The sequence below is a fragment of the Sebastes umbrosus genome, chromosome 8, assembly GCF_015220745.1.
Source record: "Sebastes umbrosus isolate fSebUmb1 chromosome 8, fSebUmb1.pri, whole genome shotgun sequence".
Classification (NCBI taxonomy): domain Eukaryota; kingdom Metazoa; phylum Chordata; class Actinopteri; order Perciformes; family Sebastidae; genus Sebastes; species Sebastes umbrosus.
In genome coordinates, this window is record NC_051276.1 from 5121989 (window position 1) to 5149657 (window position 27669).

The 27669-nt window shown below is 41.5% G+C and overlaps 2 protein-coding genes across 3 annotated transcripts in view; one reads left to right on the plus strand and one right to left on the minus strand.

The window, feature by feature from the left end:
- Nucleotides 1-756: 756 nt before the first annotated feature.
- On the plus strand, nucleotides 757-7930 carry ranbp1 (RAN binding protein 1). The gene is made up of 6 exons (XM_037776604.1): nucleotides 757-947; nucleotides 4105-4238; nucleotides 4351-4508; nucleotides 5155-5283; nucleotides 6026-6094; nucleotides 6712-7930. Exons 1-6 carry the CDS (start codon nucleotides 933-935, stop codon nucleotides 6864-6866), a joined length of 660 nt encoding a protein of 219 aa, XP_037632532.1. The 5' UTR covers nucleotides 757-932; the 3' UTR covers nucleotides 6867-7930.
- Nucleotides 7931-8200: 270 nt separating this feature from the next.
- Nucleotides 8201-27669, minus strand: part of zdhhc8b (zinc finger DHHC-type palmitoyltransferase 8b) — an 81612-nt gene continuing 62143 nt past the window's right edge. Inside the window, exons 2-11 of one of the 2 annotated variants that reach the window (XM_037776603.1) lie at nucleotides 25735-25856; nucleotides 20879-21036; nucleotides 19822-19994; nucleotides 18976-19078; nucleotides 18452-18543; nucleotides 16331-16463; nucleotides 14550-14655; nucleotides 12883-12989; nucleotides 11630-12702; nucleotides 8201-11072 (exon numbers count right to left, since the gene is read on the minus strand). In XM_037776603.1, coding sequence (XP_037632531.1) covers nucleotides 10940-11072; nucleotides 11630-12702; nucleotides 12883-12989; nucleotides 14550-14655; nucleotides 16331-16463; nucleotides 18452-18543; nucleotides 18976-19078; nucleotides 19822-19994; nucleotides 20879-21036; nucleotides 25735-25856 — 2200 coding nt within the window. In that variant the 3' untranslated portion in view covers nucleotides 8201-10939. Of the gene's footprint in view, nucleotides 11073-11629; nucleotides 12703-12882; nucleotides 12993-14549; nucleotides 14656-16330; nucleotides 16464-18451; nucleotides 18544-18975; nucleotides 19079-19821; nucleotides 19995-20878; nucleotides 21037-25734; nucleotides 25857-27669 lie in introns of both variants that reach the window. The other variant, XM_037776602.1, reaches the window with a different exon arrangement.

The following is a 27669-nucleotide window of genomic DNA, read 5'->3' on the forward strand; positions in this document are numbered from 1 at the left end:
CAGTGGTTTTACTTATATCAATGCCCAGTTTTACTTATTCTTTTCTTTTTATGGATAGAGCATCCTAAAATTTCATGTTCAAATGTTTTATTGGCACAAAAAGTACAATGAAGCAGTACAACTACAAAGAAATCAATATTTTACATGTTTGAAACAGTTTTATCCTAGACCCGTATTTCCTAACCCGCCCCCCCTGTTCCTCTTTGTAATGATGGAGATAATGTGGTACACACGGAAAGTTTGTCAGTGTACACATGGAATTACATTAAATAATCCCAGAGAAGGGAAAACAAAAAATAAATAAATAAATGGATAAAAGAAATAACAATAATAATAGTGACTAAATCGGGAAGGCGTATGTATACCTGCACACACCTACACATACCCATATACTGTACGCATATATACATACACATATAAATAATGACAAACCATAATACATAAACCAAAATAATGCTAATAATAATAATAAAAAAATGCATTAAAGGAAAGAAAAGAAAAGAAGAAAAGTTGCTGTCACTCAGGCTGCCATGTAAGACTATTGAAATCTGTAGACTGGCACAAGGACCTTATATGGGGGAGCGGAGGGGGGGGCTGTGTACATCCTAAAATTTTGCACCTAAATTTTACATTCCAATATATTAAAGCCTATAATTTTGTAATTGATACATTACAAGTTGTAACGGGTTTTTTTCAATCCATAATCAATTGATAGAAGGTTTATGATAGAAACAGCTTTCTGTCATGTGTGATATAGGCAGAGAGAGGCGGTGCGGGTGCGCACGCTGTCACAATGTGGGCGCGGGCATACGTAGGAAATTCTGCGCGCGAAGCTGCAGCAGCAGGAAGTGCGAGCAGCTGAGCTGAGGTGGAAACAAACGGCATCTGAATCTATCAAACTACTTCCATCATCTACAAACATCTACATTAATATGGCAGACCCGAAGGTGAGCTCACGCGTTTTAAGTCATCTAATGTGTCATGTTCGCATTGAAATCTGAATTTAGTGGCAAACGTTGTGTTTTATATGTGGTAATGTCGTCAACGTTTGTAAAGGAAGCTGCGACAATGATGATGTCTGCCGGGCTGCTAGAGGAGCTCATTGTTGTGCGTTTTCAAGGCCACAGGATGTCATGGAAGTTGAAGCAAATTCTGACAGACGGATAGAAATGTCCTAGATGTTATTCTCTAAACGCGTTTCTTCAGGGTTAACGAGCTCTAGAGTAGTGAGCAGTGTGCAGCCAGCCAGCATGTTAACATTAGCACCAGACACTGAGCATGAGCTAGCTGGGAAGGCAATGTGCACGACACTGCTAACGACTGAACTAAACAGCTATGTGAACGCTGTGTTTAGTGATCTGGATGTAACCAGCCGGCCGGAGAGACAACGAGGTTAGCTGCTCTTTGTCTGCCTGGCTAGCACAACAGTTGCTAACATTTGTTGGCTACTGTTAGCTTCACTAGCATCGCGCTGCAGACAGTGACTGCGTATTACCGGCCAGTTAGCAGTAACCAGGTTACACTGGCTGCAGTTAGCCCAACAACCACGTCACCTACAGTAATGTCAGATTACATGCAGTGTTAGTGAACGACACACACCGGTAAAGACTAACTGTTAGCGTTAGCTCGTTGCTAACATGCTAGTGGAAGGAGGCCTCGTCCACTAACTGACGCTAACTGACGCTAGCTAGCTAGGCAACTTCACAATGAGTTGTTTTACAGGAACAAAGTGAACTATTTGTTAACATTAATGAAGTAAAATGCAACTGCGACCAAATCAAACGTGTACTATGTCCACCTAATCATTCAAGCCGGTGACCTTTATTACATTATTTATACCGTTATTGCATTTAACGTCAGTAAACCTCCCTTTAGCTCAGTCACAGCGGAGACAGCTCACTAGTGAAGCATGATGTGGTAGATCACAGGGTTACCACCCCGAAGAAAGGAAAGCCTCCCGCGTTTGCTCAATGAACACTTTCTTGTCCGCAAAATTATACTGCACATCCAGTTATTCGCTCACACTTTGTCACAGGTCACGAACTGGATAGCAGTCTTTATCCTTTTTAGTATGCAGAATATGATGTGCTCTAGTGGTGTACATTTAATCACATGCACATCAACGTGATAACATGCAACCCCCAAATAGAATTAAAGATGCTTGGCTCAGCAATAGCGATTTACTAAAGGCTTTGCCAGTTCTCATACAAAAGCTATACTTAACCAATGAGCTCTTAAATCCCTCCATTGAAGCATCCACTGCCTACTGGTCAACTGTCCGAAGTCACTTTGTTCCAGTGAGTTTTAAAGAATCCCACTGACCCATACCACTGTGTCAATTACTTTAACTTACTCTGATTGTCAGACACAGATAAGTGGAAATGTATTGCATTGATTTGGGGCTGGGCAATATGACGATATACATCGTCAAAATTATATATAAATGTCTATCGTATATATTTTTCTATATTGTTTCTATTGCGATATACGCTAGGCCTGTATTTATTTCTGTTTCCTCTACAATTTCACTTAAAACTGTTGTCTTCATTTTGCTTGTTTTTAGGGCTGCACCTAACGATTATTTTTTTAACGATTAATCTAACGATTATTTTTTCGATTAGTCGATTAATCTAACGACTAATTCATCAATTATTAGAAATATTTTTTTTATAAATAAATATCAAAAACTTGACTCATTATTATTTCAATACTTTATTCAAATATCTTCTCTTATAAACATATACATAAAACAAGAATATTATTATGGCATTATTTCACAACAAAAAATATCCCAGTCTTTGCTGGTAATCTGTTTTCAGTCCAACATAAAATTTCTCCAAAATAAAATTAAAACAAGAGCTTGTATTGTAAATTCATGTAAAAGGAATAAAGTGCAATGTTATTTTTGTAGAAAAAGTCCTCCACTCTGCTTTGTCTCATCCTGAAAAACAGACACAGAAGAGCCCATTAGAATAATGATAATAGTGGCACATTTTAAAACAGGTCTAATTTCCACAGCACTGTTGTGTTATGACATTAGGCTAATAATAATAATAATAATTCTCATCAGTATTTTTACTTAAGTACTTAACTTAAAACTTAAAATGGTTTAGACATGGATTTATTTGATCACTGTAATAATATGCAGTTAAGCTAAACACTAGCAAATGTACTTTTGCATCAGTGTGGAGAAAGAGAAATAATTGAAACTATTTATAGACTAACAGTCAAAGACTGTAGAACAATATGTAACGTTACTTTAAGCCATTTTCTCACCCGTACATCGCCGTTAAAGTAAACAGAAAAAATTAAAGGCCGAATAGCAACATTAGATGACGCGTAGTGTAACGTTACGTTACGTTACTATAACAGTGGTCCATAAAATACTTTTAACATGGTGGTGATAAAGAAACATTTTAAAAACAAACTTTAAATGACTACTGCTAACAGAAACACAGCCGCGCTTTTACAATCTTAATATATCATACCTGGGTGATGAAAAGGTAAACAGGACTTAACGGCAGTGTGTTGCTGCTGTCTTCTTCATGCAGCCCTCTGGGATGCCTTCTTGTCAGGTGATGGTGCATTGCATTTGTACTGCTGTGGTACGCCATCTCCATCCTGCACAACTTAGAGAGCACCACATTGTTGGGTCTCTGTTTGAAGTGTTCCCACACCTTTGATGAACGTTGGAGAGGTTTTTTGACGCTTCTTGCGCTCTGGGGGAATCAGAATCCATGCTCGGACCTGGCGCAGCGCATTTTCATTACGTCATCCGATGCGTCAACGCAAGTTACGTAAATCGACATATTTACGTAATCGATTACGTCGACGAATCGCCCCAGCCTTACTTGTTTTAAGGTTTTAAAATGAGAAAAATACTCAGCACTTTGTCAAGTATTTAATTCACACAGGAGTATACAAAATAGGCTTTACCATGTCAATATTTCATAAAGACTATTTATTTATTGAATTGCCAAAATATGCTATATAGTGATATATGTCATTATCAAGATATGAAATTACCTATATGCGTTATAGACGATTGAGGCCACGTCGCCCAGCCCTACTTTGAGTTAACACGTCCATTGCTTTTCCCTTTAGGACCAGGAAGAGCCCGACACCACTGCAGATGCTGTAGAGGACTCTAATCATGATCCCCAGTTTGAGCCCATCGTGTCCCTTCCTGAGCAGGATGTGAAAACATTAGAAGAGGATGAGGAGGAACTCTTTAAAATGTAAGTTGTTTTAATAGATTTCTTTGTGATATGTGATCTAATATACATTTTGCTGACCGTTTGAAAAGACAATACATTGTATATGTAAGCTAGTATACCGTTGCTTTCCCAGGCGGGCTAAACTATATCGTTTTGCCTCCGAGAACGACCCACCAGAGTGGAAGGAGAGAGGAACCGGTGACGTCAAGCTGCTGAAACACAGAGAGAAGGGCACAATCCGCCTCCTGATGAGGAGAGACCGAACCTTGAAGATTTGTGCCAATCATCACAGTGAGTCAAGTTGACACATCATTTAATTGTTGTACACATAGGTACTTGAACTACAGATACTTGGTCAACACGCCCCCCACCATAATATTTAAATGTTTCAGTGTATCTGCAGAAACCTCAAGTCTGTGGTATTAGTGGTAAGCATTGAACTGTAGGTGAGGCAACAGGGGAGGAAGTCTTGCTATTGCACTGCAACCTGCAGCTTGGCAAACTGGTGCTCACCATCTTTGTGTTCTCACCGATGGAGAAGTTATCATCGACATCCTAAACTATGATGATTATGTTCACGGGTTGACTAAGGATGCCTCTCATTTACGTGAGTAGCAGATTTGCTCAGATAAGTGCTTTATATTGAATATTTGTATTCCTCCAAACATAAGACAAGACAAGCTTATGGTGCCTGCTAACATGATTATTAGTTTTCCCAAGTGTAGGTAAACATGGACTACAGGTTCTGGTAAGAAGAACAGAAACGGCACCAAACTAATCAAAATGTTTAGATTATACGATTAGCCATTAGCAAAAGCAGTCCAGCCATGTCCAGCTAATGGTTGTGCAACCACTGAATATGATGACATCATACAGTGTATATGCTGATATCTGTGCCTTCATGTTTTAACCTTATTCCCCCTCTTGTGAACTACAGTTATGCCTAGCATGGAGCTGAAGCCCAACGCTGGCTGTGACAGGGCATGGGTGTGGAACACACTAGCGGATTACGCTGACGAAAGCCCCAAACCTGAACTCCTGGCAATACGCTTTTTAAATGCAGAAAGTAAGTCATTATACATAACAGGGACGCAAACAACTCACTTTTGCCAAATGTTGTTTTTTTTTATGTTCATGGAATGTGTGTGCGCGCTCAGCTGAGAGGTGATGTCCCCCACATTTACTGTCTTAATTGAATGAATTATCTTTATATAGCGCTTTTAGAAGTTGAATTGATTTAGTAGATTCACTTGATTTGAGTCTAGTGACACATGTTTTGTTATTTTAGAGTTATTTTTGTTTATATATATATATATATATATATATAATTATATTATAATTTAAAACAATACATAGGCTAGATAAGACATGGGATTAAAAACATGTTCCCCCTTCAAATAACCTTGTTTATTTTCATTGAATAAGAGTGCATTTATGTTTCTAGAAAGACAATATATTAACCATTATTGTGGCATGTCTTGATAAACCTTACAGTGAAGGTGTCAATAAATAAATACAATAAATAAGGTCTAATGATCCTTAATTACAAAAGTTCTGATCAGTCAAGAATAGTTTGATTTTAAATATTAATAGCGATTTACAGACTTACACAGTGTGATCATCACACTGAAGTGACAAACCGCTGTAAGAAGCCCGTTTTCTGCATCTAAACTTAAGGCAACAAACTTCCAGTAGCTATTTTCTTCCAGGTTTTCCTGTTGGCCAGTGAGGCTGCTTAATCATATCGCATTAGCCAACATACAACAGCATGTCGATGTGAATATACACTAACTCTGTTCTGTTTACAGATGCTCAGAAGTTCAAGGGGAAGTTTGACGAGTGCAAGGAGGAGATCAGAAAATCTCTAGATGGAACAGGTACATGAATCTTAAACTTGAGGCATATTTGGATGAGATGCATGTTAGATGAAACATGTTTCTCAACAAATGTAATCCATTTTACATGGTAACATGCCATTATTCAGTATTTTCAGGGCCCCCAACACACTGCTCTACTTAGGTTTGAGCGTGTATTGAGACATGTTTTAAATACAACTCAAAGTAGGGGCAACATTACATCTTGCATGACAAGTTTCAGGACTATGCAGACTCATACTCTGTTACTCGCTGTTCACTCCAGCCTGGAACTTTTTCTGTCTGCTACATGACCGTGCAGAATGTAACACTTTACTGGCTTTCTCAAAAGCTGGTGTCGGTATGTTCTGCTACATTACAATTCAGATTTATCACAGGTTAACACTGTTTTCTAGTATGATCACATTGGCGAAAGGTCAAACGGCCCTCCTAAAATCATAAATTACATCTAGTGGCTGTATGAAGAGGTGGGATATTGAGTTAGTTGAGATGCAAAAATAGCAGGAATGTTTTCTGTAAAGACTAACTTGCATGCTGGGCGAGCCGAAGACGTGCAACTGAGTTGTGTTCAAACTTGGACAGCTTTTTTTTTGACTGTGCATTTCACTGTTTTGCCACAGGCAACACTGATACCGCAAACAAAGTGGCAGAGAAGCTGGAGGAGCTCTCCGTAAAAGACAAGGTGTCAGAAGAAAAGAAGAAAGAGGTCAAAACTGAGAAGACCGAGAAGAAAGAAGATGAGAAAAAGGAGGTGAAGGCTGAGGAGAAGAATTGAGAACCAAGAACTCGCTTTGCTGATCTTCAATTTATCGGTTTTCCTCTTTTTCTACAATAGACTCTAAATGAACTGAATTTGGACACTTGCATATTATTAGTTTTTTTTTTTATTATCTGTTTTGCCTCAAGATCACAAGTCCTTGATGCCACTGGGGGGGAAATTACAAGATAGCGAATTTATGATAAAAAAAGAAGCCCACCCCCTCCCCTTCCCCTCTTTGCACCATGGAATGCCACGCCTTCCATCCTCGTCATCAACAGTTCAATGTTACATTTGAAAAACTGTGAAAAGAGGCTTGTGATAGTGATAATTCCCACATTGGGGTATTTTTTTTGTTTTGTTATTCTGAAGCAGAGTTTGTTTGTAGGAGGAGAGGATAATGTAGCCTGCTTGTTTAGCAGTACAGGGTCAGGGACCAGGCATTATTGGAGGTGCATTATACATATAAAATCCCATGATGCATCTCAGTGGGCCTGTCCACGCTTCCACTGTTAGAAACAGCAAGTAATGCGAAGACTTCTCAGTGGATGCCTTGTAGAAGTAGTTCTTTCATGGTTCCTTCTTTCATTAGTTCTGTTGGGAACTTGACTAGAAGAGGAATCCACTCCAGACAGTTGAGGGGCATCAGATGGTGCGCTGCAGATCGCAGCGTCCACTGATGGCTGACTGATAGGAGATCAGATGCACTTAGCTAAGCGTTTCAATATTTTGTTTCCTTTTTTGTTTGAATTCTCTGAAACTCATTAAGTCCAAAGTCAACGGTTCATCAGTTTGGTGCAGCTATGCTCTGGCTTAAGTTCCTGTTTGTATTCTTTAGATCATAACATTCCCAGACTTGAAGCATGTAGAGTATATGTAACAGAGTGTGCCCTATCTGATCTGTGTGCTCACCACCCTCTTCCTTTTCTTTCCACTAATTGAGTTCCTAACTTTGCCTCTAAAGTGCATCTAAGTGCCAGTGCATCTGTAAATACATGTATATGGATGAAATGTTGCTTTTCATTTGCACTCAAATGATTGACATGTTTCCTCCACCTTCGAATAAAAGCTGTCAAAGACCACATTTGTATTCATAAAAATCACTTGTTTCCTGGGATGGCTAATGAGAACGTGCAGTTATAAACAATACAGCTCTATATATATATATATATATATATACTTAAACAAGATTGTGTTGAAGTTAGGAGTTAAAACAAGATCATGTGACTGGTTAAATGCAAACTACCAATCGTACAGAGGCTTGGATAACTTAAAATATCAACTCAACTGTTTAATAACATCCATGGACCATAAAAGAAACTTTCCACATTAATTCACAAGAATCAATCTCATTCACTCAAAGAGTTGGAAACTTTATTTACTCTGCTCAGGTCATTGGGAAACATTTCCTCTTCACAAAAATAGGAACGCATGTACATTTATAGTATATTCTATGTTTTAATTACATATTGAACTTTCTATTTGAGTTTCAGAAAGAAAAAAAAAATCAGCTTGTAGCTGATAGATTACTGTCAGGAATGGTCCCTGACCTGCAGTGATGTCCATCCCAAAAATAAGAACATTGGACTAATGGCAGTCATCTTAAAGAGGAATGACATCGATAGTGTTTTCATACGTGGTCGTGATAGACGGGGGGTATTTTCAGGCAACTCGTAATAGGTATTTTCCAGTTGGCTGTTCCACTGACACCCATCAGATTTGCCAAAAAAGTATCCCTGTATACCACAGCCTCACAACAGAAACAACTTTTAACAATTCAGAAATACATGACTTGAATAGAGTATCCTGTTACTTCACATTACTGTGTTCATGGTAAGGCAGCTGGGTGAGACCTTAAAAGGGAGACCGTACTAACCAGAAGGTTTTCGATAACATCCAACCTTGTCAGAAAGCAAGACTCTACCACAGCTACCGGCCTTTACACTCTGGAGAGAGGAATCTATATGAATGCATCAGATATGGGAAGAAAACAGATCCTGTAAAAAGTGATGTCATTTCATAATTAAGCGAGATCATTCATTACCTTGTACATTGGCCTTTTCTTCCAGAACTTTCTTATCCAGTCTGTAACTCCTGCCATCTGCTGCTCTAATTATCTCTTAGTGTACAATTTCAACGAGCCACATTTCATTGTGTATGAAAGTAGCTTTTCCTCTCAAAAGGCAACAATGGTTTATTCTTCATGCAAATGTAACTGGACCAAATCTACCACTCTACATCCATTTTTTTTTCATATTCAGTTGATGCAAAATATAAATAAAAACCTTTCTCTTACTGAGATATTATCAGCTCATTTTTATGGTCGAAAATAATACATGGTCTGAGACTTTTTTTTTCAATTAATAGCTAAATAAAAACAAAAGTTTTGCATCTCTGAGTGGCGGGTAATACTGGAGCTGTACCAGACAGCTGCTGCAAATGGATTGATTTGACATGCTCAGTCTCCGTGATGTCATTGTGACATGGTAGTGATGTCACCCATTCCCTGTCTCTGAGAAATGAAGGGGTGCGTTGACACTTTTGGCATGAAATCTCAAGGCAAGCCCAATCCTTGACTCGTGTACAGCACACGTTGACATTGGCATGTCAGTGACTGACTTCACTCATCAAAGATTGTGACTTTAATATCTCACTCCCTCAAATCTCATATCTTGTAATAAAATTTCATCATCTTTACACTGCAAGGTAGAGCAAGCTGTATTTACTTTATTTCCATTATAATGACCTCATTTATTTACTGAATTTCTAATTTATCAACAAAACAAAAAAAAAAAAACTCCACTCAAAATTAAACATCCATTCCAGGCTTAATTATCTGTATAAAAAAAGATGTATCAAACATAGCTTTTGAAAGGTTGGCTATATAAAAAGGAAACAAAGCCATTAAAAAAAAAATACAAAATAATGAATGGGTGACCTTCATGTTACTACATGGGACAAATGGCTTGTTTCTCTACACTTTTCCATTCCTATGATTATAACACAAACAACTTACACCCTAAACAATGTTTCTTCTTTTTTTTTTTTTAACAAAACATAAACAGAAAGTTGTTTTGGTTGTGCAAGGCCGAACTCGTTCTGAACTCTTGGGATGAGGTATTCGGATCTTTCAGAACGCTAACGTATCTGCCAGCACTTGTGTCATGTTGAAATCACCGAACTGAACTCCACTAAAACAAACAGAAGCCGATGACGATGTACTGCACCTTTGTGAAGAGAATAAAGGGGGCTAAGCTATACTCGAGCCCTAATAATCGGAGACAAAGAAGGAGCCATTCATAACGTATGAATTAATATCAACTAGCATCTCTGCTGGTTGCATCCATTCCTGAGAAATTTCTTTTTGACAAAGAAGTTTATTTTTGAGTAACGGCAAGCTTTTCTCAATGAATTTCGAATGCAACCACCAGACATGGTACGATGACTTTCCCCTCTCCCAGCTTCTCACCTCACTTATCTCGCGTTGCCTGCAAATGCAGTCGGTGCTGATCTAACCTATCGGTCCTCCGTCACTTCTCAAAGCTGAACAACTCCAACATATATGCTGGAGACGGCATGGACAGAACAAGTTAATGTGAAGCACCTTGACTTCTTGAGGTCAATTGACTCGGAAAGGACGTTAGTCTTCTCACAGAGGTCCGTAGTGAGGATGTCAGTGTTTAATTCATCGGTAGTGTTTTTTTCTTTGCTCAGCCTTCAGCGCTCGCTGGAGCAAAGTTTGAGTGACATTTTGGAACAACGTACGCTTCATGACCACAGCTGAGAGACAACGGTATTAACATCGACGGTCCACTCTTAAGATGATGAGCCACAAAATGTTAATGACAAGACACTCCTCACACATACAGCCTGCAGCGGAATCAACTGACAAGCAACCCCTCCGGTACGAACACATACAGGCTAGACAGACCCACACAAGGGCAGACAGATCCTCTGATTGGACAATAGCTCCAAAACACGTGCCCCCGCTGACTGGCTGTTATCTAGACTTCACTAAAATAACAGAGAGGAGAGAATCTCTTTGCGGCAGGGGGGGTCGTTGTCGTCGGAGGTGGATGCGGTGTCCCTGCTCACACTGATATCTCATACGTGGTGCCTCCTACACCTGTCACCTTTTTGACGTTACTGTGGCGACTGGGGCTGAGGGCGGACCCTTGGGTGCCGGGATGGCAGTCCATCTGCCCGTTAACTTTCATGGCCTCTCTGAGTGGAAAGAAAAGAACAAGGAAAATGATTCAACACAGAACCAAAGAGATAAAACACGAGCTAAACAAATAAAGGTTGTGGCAACATGCAGATTAGTTGTCTGGATGGTTTTAAATGACAAAAAAAAGATTTGCAATATGGACGATTAGTTGAAAGTGTACTTGTTAGTGAGGCGAAAGGCTTGGAAATGTTAGACGAGTAGGTGAAAAGCATGCAAAAGAAAAAGAAATGAGAGGAGTTACACAACTTTATTCATTTGTGAAATAATACAAAAGTTTATATTTTACTAGAAAGGCAAACATATAATCAGAACATAAGAATTCACACCAGACAGTTACTTAACATGAATAAATGGACATTACATTTGGACATACACCATTTACAAATGCTACACGTTGCCTGAGTTAGGGCGAGTACACTAGTGCCCATGAATTGCTGGCTGTGTCCAGCAGAAGGAGCCGGGTTTCCAGAGGGAATACATTCAATGCCCAGCAGTCCCCATTCCGCTCAGTACAATGCATGCAGTTCCACAGGGGTAACGTTACGATTCATACCTTGGGCCCCCCGGACGAGGTGATTCTGTCCTCTCATGGGCACTGATGTAGGAGAGTTTCTGGTGGGAGTAGGAGGGGGATCGGGGCATAGCAGGGGAGTGGGGCTGGTGGGATGGGGACCGATAGGGGCCCTCAGGGCAAGTGGCCCTGCTCTGGCTGCTGTTGCTGCTACTGTGATCTGTGTGCAGGGAGGTGGAGGAAGTCCTAGGGGCACGACCCAGTGTGGAGCCGGCATGGCGCAACACAGGGGTTCGTTGGCCGTAGCTCACCAGCCCGACCCCCATCAGGTTGTCCCTGGAACCTCCATAGGCTGGGGGTGTTGGACCTCTGGATGTGGGGCCGCGAGGCCCATCTGGGTAGCAAGCATTTGGGGGTAGGCCATAGCCCCCATCAAACATGCCAGAGTCCTGGGCATAGATATGGGTCTGGGAGCGCCCATGCAGTATCTGCCGTTTCTCCCTCTCCTCCATCTCCTTTCGCTCCTGGATGGAGGCCATGATGGTCTGGGAGAGGTTGTCGTAGCGCACCGGGGACGGGTCCCTGTCCCTGTCCCTTAGGTGAGGGGAATGCCTGCCAATCCCCCTGGGTGGCATCACTGGACTGTAGGTGGCGGTGACCTGGTGCCTCTGCATTTCAGGTTCCCGGATGTGGCACGTTTTGGTGGGCAGGTAGGGCGAGTGGAACCCAATGGACGGCATGCCGCGGTGGGCCATGCACTCGCTGGCAGTGGCTGGGGAGATGCTGGGGTTGAGCAGGCTGTCGTAAGACAAGCTGCCGTTACGGTTGGAGAGCGTGTTGGGCGAGAAGACACTCTTGTACGGGGTGGAGGTGACCGTCTGCGGCTGCAGGGCCGGGAGCTGGCCCTTCTCCGGCCGGTGGTGACCCTGCTTCAGGCTGAGAGAGCGGGAGGTGATGGGGTCAGCGTCCAGCTGGAGGGGAGAGGACTGGAAGGTGCGGTGGAGGGGAGCGTTGGTGTACTCGGGCAGGTCCAGGTTTGGCTCAGATCGGTAGTCGTGACCGCGGACACCCTCTTCCAAGATAGCCGAGGTCTTCCGGTCATCTGGCATGGTAATCTGAGGAGCAAACAGCAGAATAACACGTCACATTTTAGCAGAAATGTGAACGAAGTACTCGTCCTTAACAACTGCTACTGAAACTTTTGCAACTGGCAATAACCCCCTGGCTATCTGACTAATGATACTACATTAAGAATGTACCTCATATATATAAGCGCCAAACAAATCATGTCTTACCTTCTCTCCAGCAGTGTGGTAGTGGACTTTGGGCATGGTGCCAAAGGACGGCCTGAATTTGTACATGGCTGGAGTGGACGGGTGGGTCTTACCAGAAAGAGAACTATCTACTAACACACACAGAAAGAAGACCAGAGTTAACACTGTGCAGGTAATAGAAATGACACTATTACACCACCTCTGATTGAAAATCAGTTCTGGGAGAAAGGACAAGACCTCAGAGCTGAATTCTATTATCAGAGTAAAGAGGCTGTAGGGATTGAATTCTTCTGAAACCCACACCATCACCGTTCCTACAAGATGAATTGGAGTGGCTGGGTAGTCAGACGGTTTGAGCCCATTCTGGGACTGAAGCTGTGATGTGGCCTTATCCTTGAGGACCTAACTTATGCTTGACAAACGACCTTATCCTTGACGAACTACCTTATCCTTAACAAACTACCTTATCCTTAACAAACTACCTTATCCTTGACCAAAGCATGAAACCTCTGTATTTGTCTCTGAGGGCTATGCAAAGAACTCATACTTCCACAAATTCAGAGTCCTCTAATTTGCTTTTTAAAAAATGGAGGTAATCCATTTAGACCGGCTGCAGTACTGTGAAGTACCATCAGGCAGTGATGGTGCTCCATGGAAGAGCGGAAAGCGTTCACTCCCTGATATAATGCACCATGGCACTGGAGATTCTCCGGAGGGAACCTGCTGTTGGAGGTTCACACTATACTGTACATTATTGACACTTCATACTATTGAATGTAACAGTATAAAGAACACATTACCACTGGATAACACCCTTAGCTGTAAAACCACGACCACAATATGATGTCCATCCATCCATCTATCCATCCATTATCTGTAACTGCTTATTATCCTATTCAGGGTCGTGGGAGAGCTGGAGCCGATCCCAGCTGACATCGGGCGAAGGCGGGGTTTTACCTGGACAGGTCACCAGACTATCACAGGGCTGACACAGAGAGACAGACAACCATTCACGCTCACACCTACGGGCAATTTAGAGTCAACAATTAACCTAACCTGCATGTCTTTGGACTGTGGGAGGAAGAACCCGGAGAAAGCTCACGCTAACACGGGGAGAACATGCAAACTACACACAGAAGGGCCAAAAGAACCTGCAACCCTCTTCCCGTGAGGCGGCAGTGCTAACCACTGCACCACCGTGCCGCCCACAATAGGATGTCACAGTTCCTAATTTACACAGATGACTTCCAAAGGCAGTCGGTCATCTTTTTAGTTAGAGTCCTGATTCTAGACCATAGTCCTCTCCCATCCCTCTATGTGGCTCCATTATTACACACCACCAGAAAAAAAGGTGGTGATTCATGCTGTAATGATTCACTCTGAAATATCTCCATTGTACCACAAACCTAGTGCTGATTCAGTGAACAGGACTTGCCTCCTTGCTACAAATCACGCCTATTCTCTGGGCCAGCACTAAAAGGCCATTGACCTGCCACTGGGACGGACATTTATCACGCTAAACTAGACGCAAGTCACACACTGGGACACTGGTGATGAACGGAGTTTGGGGGAATTGCCGTTTGGTACCAGCCCTGACAGGAAAGAGAAGTGGGATCGATGATGACTGACAGGAGAGAGAGGGAGAGTTGTTGGTGAACACAGGGTGGCTTTGTTCTCCGGTTTCTTACCTTCGCTGGAGGTCAGCTGGCCCTTCAGCTGGTTGTACCGGTCAGCTTTGGGCGGCAGCGGCGGCTGGGTTTCTTTCTCATCCAGGCCGTCCAGGCTGCTTTTGGACTACAGGGAGGAGAGCAGGGTGTTAAAAGCATCCAGAGCAGGTGGGGGAACAGCAGATGAAATAGAAAAGAGCATGTGTTAGAGCTAGGGATGCACTAATACCTCTCACAGACGGTCGTAGGGTAGCAGAGCTGCACGAGGCAGCTGCTCTACTTAAGATCTTTTTTTTTAGTGGCTAATTGAGTGGAAATGGTGAAATGATCACAGTGTTGGATAAACTTTTTTTTCTTATTAATTTATTTATCATTGCACACAATTTAAAACCAAAATGGATGCAGCAGAACCAAATATGTCATCTTTTTTTTTAATCCACACATTTTTCTTCCTTTGTCAAAACCGCCTACATGATCCACAATGCAACTCGTCTGTCGACAGTTCATTCAGTGATTCGGTTGTGTTGTGTTAGTAGTAGCGGCTAATGTAGCCTCGAGCTGCTAGTATCAAGCAGAGACGAGGAGCGAGCTACAGAGGTCTGGTTAGTTCACTTCTTTCTAACACCACACTCCCAGAATCTTTTTCATTTTCAAACTCCAGTCCCAACTCACGCTGACTCAGGTGACATCACTTAAGGCTATTTATCAGACTTCATGCAGCTCCCTCTGGAACCACAAAAGAATTAATACAGCTGTTTTTTACATATGATGTCGTACTCCCCAACACCTGTAAACAGACTTTGATGTGTAAAATTGTTGTAGTTTCCCTTTAAGTGTTTTCTATTTTGCTACTAAATTTCACTTAATCGCAGAAAAGTTGTCACTGATCATCTGAACATCAGAAAATAATTGAATCTCTCGGGTTACTCTTAAAGGGAATAGGCCATTTTTCTTCACTGGAGACCCCCTCTTTGTACTTTAGGCTGATGAGATGAGTGTATTTTACAGGTACAGACAAAATCTGCTATGCCACTTAAGGCTGCATTCACACCAGATCAGGCGTTGCTGCGATTTGCCGCAGGGTTGCGCAGCGGTATGGGTAACGCCTTTTGTTACCTGTACAGCTCTGGATCGCCGGTTATGCGATTGGCCACTGCAGCATGACGTCGGGTTGTGTTTCTCCAAAAGTTGATTCTACTTCTATTTTTTACAGCTTACCCCCTGTGGCCGTCGCAGCCCAAACGCACTACCACCTTCAAATCTTCGCCAAAATGCCTGATCTGGTGTGAATACAGCCTTAAAGGACCATAACTTACCTATATCACACAATTTCCAAATTTCTGCATGTTGATTTCCATAATAAATGGCATGAAATGAAACCAATGGCCTCTACATAAAGGTTTTTGGAGACATGTTTGCCTTTAAAATCAACCATATAGACATAATATATCCCTTTGAGGTAAAAAATAATATAATTAATTTCCCCCTATCCGTGAGTCACTTGGCTTTGACGTCAAATGTCTAATAATATCCTGCTTTAGAAATGAGGAAATTCTCTAATGTATCTGACTTTAGTGAGCTACAGCATCCTTTTATATGCTGCCTAGAGCATGAGCCTGTATTTTAAATGGGAAACTGGGAACCGAACTGGGGATACACTATGTTTCACATTTGTGACATGAGACTATGGGAATAAAGCAAGAGAAAATGGTTGCATCCCATGCAGAAGAAGGACTACCTGTAGGTCGGCTGGATGATGGAGAAACAGGGAAATGTCTGTCTGTAATTGTGGAAAAAGTCACCTTGGAGCTGATGATGGTGGTGTGGATGCCGTTGTCACTGATCTTGATGGTGATTTGCCTCTCTGACAGGTCAGGTCTGATGAATGGGGGCTGAATTTTGACATGGGGCTTTTTCCTGGGGTCCATCATGTACCTGCATAAAAAAAGGCAACAGGCATGAACAAACAGATTCTTTACTTTCCCAGTTTACAATGTTTAGTATAGTCCTTGCAGTCAGCGCTGCCTTTACATCTGAAATCTTTACGGTGTCTCACTGGATGCAACCAGGATGACAAGCTTGCAACTCTGTAACACAGCCGAACCAGCACACAGCGTACTATTAGAGTAATTCACATCAAAGTATACACAACTCATGCAAAAGAGGGAGGAGGGGAGGGCGGGGGGTAGGGGGGGGTGGCACTAGCTTTGTCTTCAGTAGAGAAACATCTGCTGCAAACTGAATTCATTTTTCTGAAAGCCTTTCTAATTCTAGTCTCACTGCACCCTAAATCTTTATTTATACATGAGAAATACTCTGTGTTTCATGTACTGTATCTTATGTTCACACAGAATAACTTCTAAAAATGTTGTGTACAAGAAGACTTGAACTCCTACAACAGTAATCTGTTTGACACTATATGGAAGGAATATTTAAGTTGTACCAGAGTCGATTGACTCTTTCTAAATAAATGAAAAACACAGGCTTACATTACACATACATATATACAGATATATGACCTGATATATATGCACTGTATATGTATGTACACCCATAAATAAAACATATAGAAATTTACACAAAAACAGCTAACATTACTAATGTTATAACTAGGGCTGTCAATCGATCGCATTTGAAAATGGCCATGATAGTTTTTCCTCGCAAAAATTTAGCGTAATTCTGGAGCGTTATTTAGCCTCCAAGCTATGACATGGTTTGACAAGAGTTTATAGTTTATAGTTTCATATGATGCCAGTATCTTCACTCTAGCTTTAAAACTGAGCCCGCTACAACCTCTGAAAGATCGAATAGTGGCATTGTGGTATTTTGAGAGGTTAATTAAAAAAACAAACACGCAAATAGTGTTAAAGAAATGAGTGGTGTTAAAATGAATTTGCGTTAACGCCTTATTAAGACGTTAACTTTGACAGCCCTAATTATTTCAGTACTCATCTCCTACTTGATATACAGCACCTCGCCCTCCACTATCAACCCATGATGCACAGATCCACAGATACACAGTGATGAAATTAATGAAGCACTTTTCGTAATCCCATTTGGCTAGTTACACAGTTTAAAACAGACATTTCAAACACAACTTCCTGACAGAAAAAACAGCATTCAAGTGAGTCTTACAGGGTTATTCCATAATTAAAAAGGGCTGTCAGTGTAATTGCTTTAATATTTAATGGCGTGGAAGCTCGGGGAGTAAAACGTGTGGTACATTTTACAAGCAAGTCTTTACAGATTTCAAGTAATCAATCCCCACATGAAAAATCCATGTTACTAAATGATTTGCAGTCAGATTTAAAAAAACATTTTTTCTCTTCTAACAGTTCATTCAGTATCAGTCTGTTCCAACATGATTCGAGTCAGTGGTTCAGTAGATAAATACCTCCCGTCAGGGACGACGCAACAACTCAACAGCAGATGCTTGTAACACAGCATCTCACCCCCACCTGATGTTGTCTCTCTGCAGTCACACTGTTGATTTTTATGGAACGGAACTCGTCCCTATAGGTTGTAAAAGTGGTGTTTGGGTTTTGTAGTGTGTGTGTGAGGCGCGTTGACTAGCTCTGCTCTCTGTTTCCCATTAACTGTTGTTCTTCAGAGTGATTCAATTCTCTCAGCCATCTGCCTTCCCTCAGGGTGGCTGGCTGCTTTCAGGCAGAACTGGATACACACCTCCGCAACCACCTCAGAGCCCGCGCATTCATACACACACACAATAGTGCCGCCCGTGTTATTATTGTAGTTACGTGGTGTTGCACTGGGCTTCGATGGGCCACACCCCTTTACATATGCATAACCATACACAAACAGATTCTCTCAAGTGCAGGAATACATCACTATTCATTAAAAATCATTCAGACTTAAATGTGTATTGACAAAAACAACCTGAAAAGCATAGTAAAGCGTCTTACCTAGGTGCCAGGGGACTACATAAGACATACTCCACGTTGCCACAGCAACCCCTGGTGAAGGGATTTACTCCTCCACGAAATTTGCCCGTCACCTGAGGAACACAACGCCTTGTTTAGAGTCAGCAGCGAAGGAAGGCCACAGTTCATACACATGTAGACACACAGAGGTCCAGTGCTTGAATACAAAGAAGGTGATTCATTATGGGATGCTTCAAACAACATGAGTGTGTATTGGATATTATTTCTGTCCACACTCTAATTGGATTGTATTATCCGCCTGCTTGTGCTTGTGATGCACTGTGGTGACCACAGGTTTGCTTGTCAAGATTCTCCAACTATTTCACAGGTTCCCTGAAGCCAGCACGGTTTGCCAGCAGTCAGACAGCTCCAGGTGTGAATGTTTGAGTCAGTGTGAGTCAGTGTGAAGCAGAGCAACGTAGCTCTGTTGACTTTCGCTGGATAAATAGCAGAAATTTGTTTGTGTGTACATTTGGAGCGAGCACGTCGACAGCTCCCGAGCTCACCTGTTCGTTGGTTGTTCGACCCCGAGCAACAAGCACCATATGGAAACCTGTGAGTCCCATGACTGGAATAAAGAAGAGCCCGGCTATGCACATCACCACCAGACTGGACACAAAGGTCAAGCTCAATAACAACAATATAGGATCACAAGAACACCAGATGTACTGGGAGAATAACTCCACTGACTCCTTCAGACAGAAGAAGGTACTAGCACCAACGTTTGTCCACTTAAAGCTAGGGTAGGTAATGTAATTTATAAACCTTTTTTTGTTATATTATTTGAAATTTTCATTACATCTGGACAGCAATCAATAAATCAAATGCTCTGACAATAAAAAAAAATCTGACATCTGTGGCTGTCGCTGCCTGTAATAAACCCGTTCAATCAATGTACTGACTGGACGGGCAACCTGCCTGTCGACCTGCGTGCAATCTGTCCGTGCACTCATTAGGCGTCAGTCTAGACCTGCTAGCTTGACAGCTAAGAATACTAACAATAGCCTTGTTCGTCGTTTACATTCATTATATATATACTTTCATAATATAATGATCATTTTGGGGGAGTGGCTTTGGAGGGAGGACTGAAGGAACGCACTGTCAGTGTTGCTGACTTGGCAACTTTCAAGAATTAATGACTATTGAAGCTAGCGCTGCTAGCTAATTTAATTGGAAAAGAGTTGACAACACTGGGCTGGTTTTTTTGCGGTTGGATCATTTTAAAAATCGAGTGTACTCTTTTGTGGTTTCTCCAATGTTGCCATCCCTAGTTTTAAATAGACAACCAACCAAATCGTCCATATAAAAACGCAGCAGGCTTTGCCGTGAGATTTAAAGCGGCGAAAGGATACGTGACGGTGGTGTGCAGCGCTGCCAGTCTCTCTCGGTGGTGGAGGACGAAGATGAGGCCGAAGGAGAAAACTCCCACCATGTGGATGGTCAGCGACAGCAGGAAGAGGAAGAAGTAGCGGTAGTTCCTCCGTCCAATGCAGTTGTTCACCCAGGGACAGTGGTGATCGAAGTCCTGAGAAGGGAGAGAGGGAGGGAGAAATTCAGAAATACGAGACGATACGATACGATACGATACGATATGATACGATACGATACGATACGATACGTAAATTAAATATATATGACCTACAGCTGGTTTGGGCTTTAAATTTGATTGTACATTTAGGTTTAAGAATTTTCACCTGTGCATCATCTTTAATCACGGAGCAGGGACTAGTTTAAATCTCTCGACCAATAAGGCAAAACCAGTGAAGGAACAAAATGGTCTTGGTTGCAAGGGGCGAAGAAACATTTCAATGAAACATTCAATCCATAATCAACCTTTAACTGCAAAATCCAGTACTGCCTTTCTGCTTTCTACTTTCATCAGTTGACGTGTATATAATCATCTACATCCTCATTCAGTCCTTAACTAGGCTTTTACAAACACTTAAACACTGAGCCTTTTTTTAAACAACACCCAGTGTGTAGGTGTGTGTACATTTGTCAGACCAAAATGAGAATTGGAATACTGATAACAGTATTTTACGCTTGAAGCTGCCAAAAGCTGATATTTATGCCAGTAATTATGTTTTTTAATGAGGACATTTTTTGCCATAAAACACAGATATTTAGAAATTATTTATATTTATATTTAGCATTTGTCTCAGATTTTAATTCTTGGCACGACAGAAAAGCCTCTGAATGGATTCAAACTACAAACATATGTACTTTGTCCAAACAAAGTGCATCTTATATCATATCAAACATGCCCAACGCTAACAGAGCAGCATCATATTGTTAATAAAAAGCTAATATATTTGTCTAAACATGACGCACACTTAGTTTTCAGTGCCTGCATGTATACTGTAACACACAGTCTCTCTGCACATTTAGTATTCACACACACACACACACCTCCACACAGTTGTCACAGACGCTGCAGTGCGAGCAGCGAGGCGGCCTGTAGAAGTGACAGGTGGCGCACCACTTCATCCGGACCTGAATGCCCTTGATCTCCACGTTCTTGTAGAGCGGCGCCCGGAAATCATCGTCCTTGTCCTCGTCCTCGTCCGCTGTGGGGAAAACACACAGATATACACACACACAGAGGTAGATTAACGGAGCGCAGATGCATATGGTAGAGTGTCACAAAGAAGCATGGTTTTGATGTATGATTCCCTTTGACAGGGACAACAGGGGAGCACCTTAAATGAAGCTCTACCCCGCTGCTAGCTGTCTGCAGAGACAGCAAACACTGAAAGGAATGAACATTTTTATAGACCTATTCATTCTGTTTTTAACATTAGGAATGATTAAAGAGACTGTATGAACACGTATAAATGTTTTTTAATTGCTTTTTCATTGCCAATGCGTGAACAGGTTGTAACCTAACATAAAAAATGAGACCTTCCACGACTTTTGGGGTTTCCTCTATCAGCCTTTAGATGGCTTTTAATGTGAAGAAGCTGGCCCATTTTTTCCGGGAAAATCCAACAGATGTGATGTCATGCTTTATTTTCAGCTCCACTTACAGGGCTAACAGTGTGCAACGATAGCTAACGATCGGTTAGAAATGGATGCCGATAACGCCATCAAGCAACCAGCCCCACCACAGCTCAGACTCCAACACAAACTTTACGGAAGCACAGAAAAAACAAAGTTATATCTAGTGAAGCCCGTCTTGCAAAACAGGAATGTGACCGACGTCAGGGGGGAAAACTAGTGTTGTGTGTCGACGTGGAAAGTGAGTTGTGAAGCAAGAGAGAGCGAGCGGCGGCGAAACGAGCAAGCAGCGGAGCAGAAGAGAGTTAGTTTAGCTTTGAGAATATCAAGTGATTGTACAGTGGAAGTTACTGTTTGTGCAGAGATAAATGCTGCAGCTCCTCCAGACCAACAGAGGTTTCCCGTGTCTTGTTTCCCTGCTGCTGAGTGAAGTGGCGGGGGTTAACTCAGAGAGAGTAATGTTATCGACCACAGTGTCTCCCCTGTGCCTTCTGACCACTGTCGGGAGGCTGAAGCAGGAAAAGTTAACACTAGGATCAACATCGGCCGGGCCTTTGATTCATGGAGGGACCTTCGTTTGGTACTGTATGTGAGATATACAGTATAGTGATATTGTGGTTTTAGCTGGCCAATGTTGCTAACGTTCATCAACATGATGCCTGTCAATCTGTATTGTCTGTGTCACCTCATTCTTTTGACCGATGCTCGCTTCTACATGTATGTAGTGCGAGCACAAGCGCGAGCAACAGGACGCTGACTGTCGTTGATTTAAGGTGTCACTGTTAACAAACAATTTCTGATTCTTACAGAGTCCCTTTAACAAGCACACTGTAACGCATGCATGACAGAAATTGTTTGGTTTAATTCCCCACATGTTCAGACATTATTAGAATGTTTTTTTAAAATGGGAATCAAACCTCTAACCCTTGCAGAGTTTGCTCCATCTGACCTAGACATTTAACTGAACCCGCACTCTGTAAACTACAGTATGAGAGTAAAAGTGGCATTTGCTGCCCTTGATGCGACTCTGCAGTCAATCAAACTGTTTTTCTTCCTTTCCTGCGACTGAGAGCTTTTCGCTGCGGAAAATAAAATGTCTTTCAGCTGATCAAAGGGCACTTTCACACGATCTACACGGAGCTCCAACCTGGGAAAATAATTTCACAGTACAATAATAACTGCAGGGAGATCCAGGTAGCTGAACTCACACACGCACACGCACACGCACACAGAAAGCAAGAAAGAGTGAAAAGAGAAAACAAGAGAGGAACAAACGGTAGAGCACAGAAATAAACAGTTCCATAAGCACAGATTGCTCTGTTATTATGGCTGTCAAGTGGCTTCAAATAGATTTTAAAGGTAAACCGTCTGCCAGACCAACAGACAGACGGCAGTTACGCTTGCATCTCCCCTGACAGCTTTTCTTTATACAAACACTCGATGCAAGACGCATTCAGCAGACAAAGCAGTGGCCTATTTCATACAACACACACAAAACGATGACAAATATTGTCCAGAAACCCTCACAGGTACTGCATTTAGCATAAAAAATATGCTCAAATCATAACATAGTAAACTCAAACCCAACAGACAACAACAGCTGTCAGTGTGTCAGTGTGCTGACTTGACTATGACTATGACCCAAAACTGCATGTGATTATCATAAAGTGGGCATGTCTGTAAAGGGGAGACTCGTGGGTACCCATAGAACCTATTTTCATTCACATATCTTGAGGTCAGAGGTCAAGGGACCCCTTTGAAAATGGCATTGCCAGTTTTTTCCTCACCAAAATTTAGCGCAAGTTTGCAGCATTATTTAGCTTCATCCTTCACCACATGCCAGAATTAAAGTAATTTGCCTAAAATTAATTTAGAGATACTTACATCTTATTGTATCTATATGCATGTACAGTCTGACTCTTTATTAAATACATTTAATCCTGTTATCAGTATTCATGTTAAATGACATTAATCTACAAGTAGAATTTAAATCGCTGACCCCTGCCCTGATAAAATAATTGCTTGCATGAAGGTGGATTATTATTCACATTATGGGTTGTAATACTTCATTTTCTTTGGACTACTGAGTGACACTTTTTTACCCACCACAGCATTGATATGCGTGAGTTGAGCTCAGCATTGACCTCAAATCACTGACCTTTTAATAATAAAATGAGCACTCATCCACACAGTTTTTACGTGTACATGGCTAACATGTACTTTAGCTGTTGCCTAGGGTAACACATAGTGTGGTTCAGTGTTCTGAGAAGCTGAGCACGTACAACAGCTATTGTTGAGAACAGTACAATGACTAGAACTGCAACATCATATTAAGTCTTTTATTATAGTAATTGTTCTTCCACCGAGGAACACAATAGAAAGACATAATGATAATTTTCTGTTGAACGCCTTTCACATTAAACATAGTCATTGACCTACTGTTAATATAAAATTATTGATTAGTCATAAGACTTTCTTTTAACATACTCTGGGATTAAACACAAATATCTTTGTATCTCATGTTGCACTTTACAGGTCAAATCACACTTAATTAGATCCCCCCAATTAGATCTCCACCTATTTGCACTGTGGTTATTTGTTGTATATATTTTTTGTACGTCTTATTGCAAGTATTTGTACATATTTCATATTTCTTATATTCTCAATTTCGAATTCTTAATTTTAGTACTTACTTATATATATATTGTTTTTTTGACATATATTGTGTTTATATTGTAGCATTATGTACACATTGTTGCATTATTCTATTTTCTAACGTTTCTTTATGTTTATACAAGAGCGACTGTAATGCCCCAATTGCTCCCACGGTGATCAATAAAGTCTTTCTGATTCTGAAATCAAATTAAAGGTCTTATTGATAACATTTTTATGTGGACGAATATTTAAAAAAATATAATTAATACATCCACAGGGCCTTTAGAAAGGTGTCGAATAAAAGTAAAAAAAAAAATGATCATGATTCTGAATTAATCATTTTAAAAATTTTGGCGGGTCCAAAATGAATGTTTTCAATAGTAAAACGACGTTGGTATCACGTGGTATCTCTGGGTCGTCAGTTAGTGTGGAAAAAACGGATAAATGGATTGACAGTAAGTGCCTGGCAACAGCTTGTTGTGAAGTAAATACAGTGGAACAGGGGAGGGAGAATGTGACATCTAGTGACTGAATGTTATCATCGTTATCAATAGTACCTTTAAGTGAACATTTTTAAAAAATCACTTCACCACCACGACACAGTGGGTTACAATTTTAGTGCTAGCCTACTGTATGTTGACCAGATAAAGAAGCAAAACATTTTATGAAAAACATTATTCAGAGAGGGATCCTGCATAGTGTCAAAACACCTTTTAACCTGCAGGGAAACTGAAAATGTCACGACACTCTGAGTTCTGCAATTTGCCCTTGCGCCGAGCTGATATTTTTGCTTGTAACTGTGCAGCCTTATTAGCCACAGCCTTCTCTCTCGTCTGTCTATTACCTCATTTTGCAGTTTCCCCAAAATAGAAAATGACAATAAATGACCTGACCTGAATGGAAAAACCCTTAATACACGCCAACCTTTCATTCTCACTTTTACAATCTGGATGACGAAGTGATTCTCTCAGCAGATGTCATTTAATGGCTATGTCGATTCTTCGCTTGGGTCTGCTGCCAGTGAGATATAACGTCAAGAGGTTAGAAAGCTCCTCATCCCTCAGTAGTCTATAAAACCCAGCGGGGCAGCGGCAGCAGAAGGCCATTGTCACCTCTGGGGAGGAAGATACCCTTCGCTTTATACAACCTAATGATTATTACCCCTTTATGAGCAGAGAAAGCACAAGACAGGTGCTTATCATTTACAAGCGCATTACAAACATCCCCGGGGATGAGTTCAATCATCATTACTTAACCCAGCGCTGAGGACAAGAGGCATCAGGAGAATAAGTCAGTGCAGCTGGTTTGACAGGCCAAGCAGCAGAGAGATACTGCATGAGTTTATGTGGACCGTAACAGGCCGTAAGGCGGATAATAGAGCAGTGAGACACTGGGTACTTCGGTGCTCTGATAAATGTGCTGCTATTAAAGGTGTACCCTCTACATGAGAACTCAACATTACTCATACTTATGTGCACATGCATTATGACAGATACTAATATTTTTAGATGTCAGATAAATATCGCGGGCAATACCGTTTTTTTTTAGAAACCATTTTACACCATCAAAAGACACTAAATCTCATGTGCATACTTGCAGACATGCATACAAACCTCTGGGGTAAACTCCAGGGTCCATGAAGGTTGCCATGCTGAAGTTGGCCAAGACGAACAGGAAGACCAAGCCATTGTAGAGAGGCACGGCGGGAGAGATCACCTTCGTCAACCAGGGGCACCTAGAGACACAGAGATTAGGATATTAGGTTAGTCACACACATTTAAACAGCATCACATTTTGATCATCAGAGGCGTGTTCCTGTTCACCATGACACTTTTTCAAATGCACTCTTTTAAAGGAACCCTCTCATTCTGAGTCTTGGTTCTAAATTGAAGCAATAATCATAATCAGAAACATGATGAAAGAGAGTAAATTAGAGCGAGGTAAACAGTGGATGCCAGAGCTTCTGACCGACAGAAAATAATACAACACTAAAGCAGCCAGCTTGAATCAATAATCCTAAAAGTACTGCAATTCTTTATAAATTGCCAGGACAACTGTGACTGAAGGCTTGATCCTTCTTTAGAAGGCCCTGTTTAAAGAAGATCAGAGTTTTGCAGGTATTTTTTTTATTCACCTTTATGTATTCAGGAAAGGTTCACTGGGAGCAATGCTCTCATGCTGACCACATTCACACCTGGAAGCTGCCCAGTACAACCACAGGCTGATCTATTGGCCACTGGTTGGGGTTAAGGGCCTTGCTCAAGAGCACCTCAGTGGTGGTAATGAGGGAGGGGCAGGCGTCAACCGGCGACCTTCTGGTCACAAGCTTTTCTAACCTCTAATCTAAGGCCACCACTGCCTGTATTTGGTCATAAACCAAAGTATTGGACATTTGATGAACTACATGAAAAGTTATCATTACAGTTATTATAATTCATCCTGAGGGGTACATGAATGTGTGTACCAAATTTCATAGAAATCCATCTAATAGTTATTGAGACATTTCGCTCAAAACCACAGACTGTATACTGTATAAGAAGTGGTCGTAGTCACCGTGACGTCACCCATTGGTTTGTGGACTGCTGTTTTGAAGCCTCAAGTTCAGCGTTTGGCCGTCGCCATCTTGTTTTTTTGCAACCAGAAGTGACACGAGAGGGTGGAGCTAAGCATAACCGAACTCTAAATAAGACGTTTTCAGGTGACCAAAAAAGTTATAATTAACTTTCATAAACTGAATACACACTATGAAAGGGTTAAAGATCTAAGATGAAAACGCGGACAACTCCCAGACCGGACAACGCCGTAGTAGCGACCTGTCAATCACAAGGTAGCCACGCCCTAAGTCATACCCTGCTTTGTGGTCTATTTAACTCTATATGGGACCATAATTTACTAAATGAATGTCACGCTGTATTGAAGAAGACTTGAAACTAGCGATTGAGACCATAAACTCATATTTACAATGTTTACTGAGGTAATAAATCAAGTGAGAAGTAGGCTCATTTTCTCATAGACTTCTATACAATCAGACTTCTTTTTGCAACCAGAGGAGTCGCCCCCTGCTGGCTATTAGAAAGAATGCAAGTTTAAGGCACTCCCGCATTGGCTTCACTTTTCAGAACCGTAGGTAACCCACTGCTCAGAACCCACAAATATCAACCTCAAGGTGACGCAAGATGAATAGTCAGGTATCATCAAAGTCTGTAGGATTCATCATCTGGGGACCTTGAATGTCTGCACAAAATGTCATGGCAGTCCACCCTGTAGAGATGTTTCAGTCTGGACCAAAGTGATGGACCCACAGTTACATTGCCATCCCTAGAGCCTTGCTGCTAGCATGTCTAAAAGTAAAGCTAACCAAACCTGGATGAGGTCTGATCAACTCTACTTGCATGAAAAAGCCTCCGTCTGAACTGTAGCTCAATCCATCACATGCATCTGATGTAACTCTTTACTGCGCCAGTAAATTACACCGATCACCTCAATGGAAACCTGTCAGGTCAGTCACCGAGAACCTCCTTTAAATTCCACCAACATTCTGCATCAAG